General features: G+C 32.3%; 1 protein-coding gene across 1 annotated transcript; it reads left to right on the forward strand.

Moving 5' to 3' along the window:
* Window positions 1–2,960: 2,960 nt before the first annotated feature.
* On the forward strand, window positions 2,961–5,950 carry LOC141659264 (putative aldo-keto reductase 1). The gene is made up of 7 exons (XM_074466060.1): window positions 2,961–3,115; window positions 3,562–3,732; window positions 3,952–4,155; window positions 4,269–4,441; window positions 4,576–4,672; window positions 4,822–4,975; window positions 5,476–5,950. Exons 1-7 carry the CDS (start codon window positions 3,056–3,058, stop codon window positions 5,655–5,657), a joined length of 1,041 nt encoding a protein of 346 aa, XP_074322161.1. The 5' UTR covers window positions 2,961–3,055; the 3' UTR covers window positions 5,658–5,950.
* The last annotated feature ends 870 nt before the right edge of the window (window positions 5,951–6,820 follow it).

A 6,820-nucleotide genomic window follows, 5' to 3' on the forward strand; every position in this document is an offset into this window, starting at 1 on the left:
TAAGTCAAAGCTCACTGGGAATTCTTATTTCTAAAACAGGGTACTTGATCCATAAATTTTAAAATAAAAGCAGTGCAAAAATATTTAAAGATTTCAAAATAAAATAAAGTGTGAAGAGTTAACTTACCTTACTGGGCTAATGATGGTCCAAAATATTTCCAAGTAATTCCTATATTTAAGTGAACCAAACAAAGATAATTACTAACCTAATTTATACAAGTAATGCAAACACCTTAAATCCAATCTGAAAATATCATGCTAACATTAACATGCTTACAAAAGAACAGAGTAATTGGTTGACAACAAAATAAAACAGAATAATAGGCTGGCAACACAAAATTATAAACAAAACAAACTTTAAGATTTTAAAACATAATTTAGATAGTGTAAAATAATAAATAAGTAATAATAGTTTTTCATTCATCAAATCAAATAAAATATTTACTAACTCTACCACATTATATAAATTAAGCCAAATACATTAATAACACGTAAATAATGTATTCATAATGATGAAAATAAATATACACACATTACCAGGCACATTAAACTTACAAGATGTATAACACTTTGAAAAATAAATAATAAAAACATGTGTAAATTTTACATTAACTAATATAAAATTAATAAACACATTATTAAATTCTAGACATAATATATTTAGTATAATAACATGCCAAAACAATACCAATTCATTTTATTTTACCACTCACTAATAAATTATCTATGACTACCCAAATCAGTTAATATATAATAATATCAATAATGATAACAATACATAATAATAATGATATTAATAAAATATGCAGGTTAGTGAACATATTATATACAGTAATATTACAATAAAACATATCCCTGCACACGAGTATATAATTATATATTCAATAACAACATAAATTATTAACCTGATACTTTGCAGACACCTACATAATTTAATAAAATCATAAGATTCCTACCATAAATCATCTTATCTAAGATAAATTACTAATTTAAAAACATGGTACTTGAATATTTAACAAATTACTTACCAAGTACATATGAACTAATTAACAAATATCAATATCTAACAGCATGTATAAATCACGTATTATTAAATCAGCAAGTATGCAAGCATTTGAAAGAACTTGACATCCATGTAAATTAAATGTATTAAAGTGAGTATAAAAAAAGTGAGAAAACATATTTTAAAAGAAAGGTAGAAGAAAACAGAGAGAATGAGGTATACCTGAGAAAAAAGATGCTGTGCAAGAAATAAACTAGTTGAGACACGTATATTTATTTACAAATTTGAGGCAGTGCCCTCCTATTATGACGGTTAGTTATCACCCACTATTTTTAAATGACCCATATCTTATCTCTGAATAACGTGTTGTTGTTTTTTTTGACCAAGTAAAAATAGACATGTAAACACATAAAATAATATATAATTATTTTAAAGATATTTTGAAAAATAAAGAAATGTATTATTCAAATATATATTTTTTTAAGATCTTGCATATGTATGTATATGGATCCACTCAATTTAATAAATATTTAATTTTTTTACAACTACAATTAACTTAATTCATATATATATATATAAATGTTATTATATTGTACATTGTTAGTTTATGAGGTTCGTAATGTAAACAAGCAAACTGTGTTCAGACTTTCTAATGTGACTGAATTCGTGACTTACTTGGATGGTGTACTAAGTTTCTGATCGAGAAGGATTCGGCTGTCCAAATTGATGTGAATTGCGTTGTCCAAATTTTTCTTGTACACGCTCTGTTGGACGGGTATGCGCTGTCCTGATTGAGGTGATTTGTGTTGTCCAGCTTTTTCCGATATGCGCTCCTTACTTTTCTGAAATTAATTGTCATTTAAATTTTAGTTCAAAAAGTAATAGTAATTAAGAAAAAATCAAGTACAACAATAAAGTAATATTAACTAGCTAATTTCTAGAAATACAATTAAAAATCAAACATATAATTACAATTCAAGTTTAAAATGCAGCAAAAATTAAAAAATAGCAAAAAAACCACCAGCACACTCGCTCTCAGTCAGTCCCGTACTGACACGTGTAAATCATCCACCCCAGTTAGGTGTCCTCCGCTCCTGGAACCAATGACAGAGAACCAATGGATATGATTCGAAAGTACAACCCCAAAACCCTATCCTTGGGCTATAAATAGCCCAAGAAGGTAAGGTTTTGAGGTTAATCACTTTCTTACAGTCATATACACGGACAATCATCCTTTGTTCATATCAATCTTCATTTTCCCCAAAAGCGAGTTTTTACTCTCACACCGGAGGCGCCGCGGGACTTAAACCCCCTTTCGGTGTTGTTTTATAGGGACCCCACCACAGCTACACTTCCACAGCGGCAAAGGATCCAGACACGGCGTCGAAGGAGTAACCCCACCACCAGGAGTTATCAGTTATGTTTCTTGATACATAGGATATCAATGGATTTAATCATATCAGAAAGGTAAGAATATCAGTTAATTATAGAAGGAATTACACAAGGAACACAATTAGAATCTGTTTTACTAATTTAGCTTGTTCTAGTTTTCTTGGTAAAAAAACGGAAACAAAACGAAAGCCCAATTGTAGCATGAGTTTCTATTTCTGAACTTGCCTACATAAAAATGGATTTAATATTTACATAAAGTATGTTTAAATATTTTCCTCAAGTCTTTAGATACATTTTGAGCTAGTACAAGAACAATAAGGTGGTCAATTGGCAAGTGACTTGGATTATTACTCCCCAGGAGCCAAGCTTTATATCAAGAACTTGTTTGTTTAAGAAAGGAATTATCTGACATGAATATAAAATGGAAGTGCCATGATGTTTTTTCTAAAGAATAACAAACAAGGAATAGATTGAACATATGTATGGACTGTTTGGTAGTTAGAGTGACCTTAATCTTTATAGTCAATTTTGGTTTGCTGATTGTCCTATCCTATGCGCACACCAATAACATTAATATATAAGTACTCTTATGCTAGTAGCACACTTATTATTGGAGTATTACACATTCTATTAAAGAAATTGATAGTTTCTTAAAGGGAAATGGAGCAGACATCCAATATTCAATTCCAAAAAGTGAAGTTGGGTAATCAAGGATTAGAGGTAAATATGTTTGTTATTTTTAAGGTGCAAGTGTAGAACTATGACTTCTATTTGGCAAATTATGTTTATCTTTTTTTGGATTCTATTACTGTATTAACATGAAGGCTTTACAATTAAAAAGTTTCATATGATTGAGAATTCGTTGATAGCCTAGCACAATATTCCTTTGTCCTAGCCCCTCCAAATGATGAGAAGTCATGTGTTTGATTCTGCGAGGATCCCTCTACATGATGAAATGTCTTGAATTCGAACCCCAATATCCTCCTCCACGTATGCTTAAAAATCTGATGCACTGAAATAGTAACATAACACCCCTCTCGAAAATTAAAAAAAAAAACTTCGTATGATTCAATTTCAGAAAACCTATGTGTAGAGTCCGACAGATTTCATACTTGCCTTCTTCACAAATAACATCTATGATAACATGTGTTTACTCTGTTACACAGGTTTCCAGAATGGGATTCGGATGCGCAGGACTAAGTGGGATGCTAAATACTCCACTTTCACATGAAGATGGATGTTCAATTATAAAGGAAGCATTCTCTAAGGGTGTTACGTTCTTTGATACATCTGATGTCTATGGATACAAGCATGACAATGAAATCATGATTGGAAAGGTAAAGAATACAAGTTCTTAATATAAGTGCACAACAGATTCCATTAAGTAGGCTAGAGATTAATCGACATTAGATGACTCAAGTAATACAAGCAGGATCTAGTTTACTACTTAAGCTTGTGTTAGTTTCTTATGATCTTATTAATGTAATAAATGGTACAAAGTGAAGTTCCAGTTCATAGATTATGCTTAAAGTTGGCGTGTTTCTCACATTAATCAGGCACTGAAGCAGCTTCCTCGTGAACAAGTCCAGTTAGCAACAAAATTTGGAGTTAGGTTCACACCTGATATGAAAGCCATTGTTAATGGAATTCCTGAATATGTACGTGAATGCTGTGAATCAAGTCTCAAGAGGCTTGGTGTTGACTATATTGATCTTTACTATCAACATCGAGTCGATACATCAGTGCCAATAGAGAACACTGTAAGCAATACCTTTAATATTTAATGTAGCGATAACTCTATGTGCTCATTATCTAGGCATAAAAGTGTATTAAGTTCTTAACCAAATGTTTTGAATTGATTCTGGCACATAAGATAGGGGAGCTGAAGAAGCTAGTTGAGGAGGGAAAGATAAAGTACATAGGCTTATCTGAAGCTAGTGTGGACACAATAAGGAGAGCTCATGCTATTCATCCTATTACAGCAGTGCAAATGGAGTACTCTTTGTGGACTCGTGAAATTGAAGACGATATCATTCCAATCTGCCGGTAGTTATACAGCTCTGCTTATAGTCCTCTGTTAACCAACTCATCCTATAAGTTTTAGTTGGCAAAATTATGGCCTCAAGATTTGTTTATCATTATGTAGTTGATCATTTCTGTTTTTCTGTAACTAAATATAGGGAGCTTGGCATTGGAATAGTGTCATATGGACCTCTTGGCCATGGGTTCTTTGGTGGAAAGGCCACGGTGGAGAGTTTGCCTAAAAGTAGTGCGATGGTATGTTTATTACTCCATAGATTAAATAAAGATCACTACTCAGAGAAATTCTAATGGTACCTGTGAAATCTTTACTTCTGAATTATAAAGACTAGAAAATACATTCAGACTACAATATTTACGTATATTATTGGGACTTTTGCTTTCAGAATAGGCATCCAAGGTTTAGTGGAGACGACCTAGAAAAGAACAAACTTTTGTATAAAAGATTTGCCGAGCTAGCTGCAAAACATTCCTGCACTCCTCCTCAACTGGCTTTGGCATGGCTTCTTCATCAAGAAGATGGGATTGTACCGATTCCTGGTATACAATATCTTAACTTTATTAATTAACACATTTTTAAGAAATCATTAGCGTTATAAACTTGCTTTTATTTTGCAAGCTGAATTCTGTAATGATTTTGCTTGAACTTGCTATCATGAGGGTGTCTGTCTAATGTAGAACTGTGCTTTCATTCTATTACTAGATCTGCCAAGTAAGTGTGTTCTTCTATACATCTATTTACTAGATCTGCCAAGTCGCTTTGAGAGATAATCGTTCAATTGCATCTATTACTTCAATGAAATTACTGCTTCTTTATGTTATATATTCGTTTACCTTGGAATTTGTTAACAGTTGATGTTGTATGCTTTCCGCAAATTACAACACCTTTTATTAGTTTCATTCCCTGATGACTTAATTATGACCATTGAAAGCATATTTGAGGATTCATTGGTTTAAATATACGAGTGTTTAATATCAGAAGGTTTAAGGAGGGTTCCTGAAAATCTTGATGATCTAACCATCATTATAATGATACACAGGAACGACAAAAACGAAGAACCTTGATGCAAATATAGGATCTCTAGGAGTAAAGCTTAGTAACGAGGATGTGAAAGAAATCAGCAATGCGATTCCTGCTGATGAAGTTAATGGAGATAGAGAGATGTCAATCCTTTCTGGGTACTGTTATAAATTAATCATTACCCCTAAATGTAACCTGTAATTTCACATCCTTTGTATGTTACTTCTGATGCCAGGAGCATTCTACTTTCTTGTTCCACTTAGTTGTCTTGTCTCAGCCTCTAAATATATAAGACATAAGTTGTGGTTTTTGTTATATATTTTCATTTAGTTATTATAGATAAAAGTCAAGAAAAAGATCCTTTATGATAACAGATTATACATATCACATTGATCTTTTGCATTTAAAACTTGTAATAAAGCTATCACATTCAGGCAGGATCTCATCTGTCAATTGTACTTATTTCTTCTGTCTCTATATCTAAGCCAACTACACTAGTTGTAACTGCTGATTCTACAATGGAGAGGAGACAAAGATTGTCAAACATAGTATTAGTGTTTCTTGTACTATTTCTCACTTTGCTTGGAGATGTATCAGCTTATCAATTATAGTAAATAATGTTTAGTGTGTGTGTGAGTATGTTAGGTATGAAGGTGATACTGTTACAGGCAACTTTGTTGTTTCTGATCATGAAATCTTTTGGAGCTCTGATCATCCTGGCATTGAGTTTGTTGTAAGAAATTCCACATCTTTAATTTTAGTTTAATTTTTCTGTTAATCTTGATCTAATTGAATTGAAATGTGTGATCAAGTATATTTGGTTGGTTCTTTTTTTTTTTTTGCTAAATATTTGGTTGGTTCTTTAATTGTTACTTTTTTTGTGTTTGATTGCTACTTTTGGATTTGGAGTTGTTGGCTATAGAAATTATAATAAAAGTCTGGATTTTTTTTCATCTTGACAAGTTTGCAACTTACTATGTGGGTGTGTGGAACTTTTTGGAATATGGAGGTTCTGATTAGTCGAGGGTGTGGATGCTTTTAATTTTGATCAAGTATGTGATATTTATCACTATTTACGTTGTGTTGACGGAGGAATCTGGTAACAATAAAATTTGAGGTTTCTCGCCAGAATTAAGATCTATGACAGTGGTTCTTCGCCGAAAAATCAAGCGGTGTGTGGTGGTTGTGTATTAATTGGTGACTGAGATTGATTAGGGCAAGTGGTGGCTCCTTTTCAGTTTTCAACTTCTTACCCCTCTCAATGTGCCTACGTACCCTTTATATAGGGATCAAGCCTGACGTAGTTCTTGGGTAACAAGAAATCTAATGGGCTTAGACTTCTTATTCCTAGGCCCGGTAGAAGC

Source organism: Apium graveolens, chromosome 5, assembly GCF_009905375.1.
Source record: "Apium graveolens cultivar Ventura chromosome 5, ASM990537v1, whole genome shotgun sequence".
NCBI classification, from domain to species: Eukaryota; Viridiplantae; Streptophyta; class Magnoliopsida; order Apiales; family Apiaceae; genus Apium; species Apium graveolens.

Bases quoted from the DNA above. Each gene is read 5' to 3' on its own strand.
- LOC141659264 (XM_074466060.1), top strand. From the start codon at position 3,056: ATGGAGCAGACATCCAATATTCAATTCCAAAAAGTGAAGTTGGGTAAT. The intron at 4,156-4,268 runs GTAAGCAATACC...CTGGCACATAAG, and splicing joins CAGTGCCAATAGAGAACACT to ATAGGGGAGCTGAAGAAGCT. The intron at 4,976-5,475 runs GTATACAATATC...AATGATACACAG, and splicing joins TGGGATTGTACCGATTCCTG to GAACGACAAAAACGAAGAAC.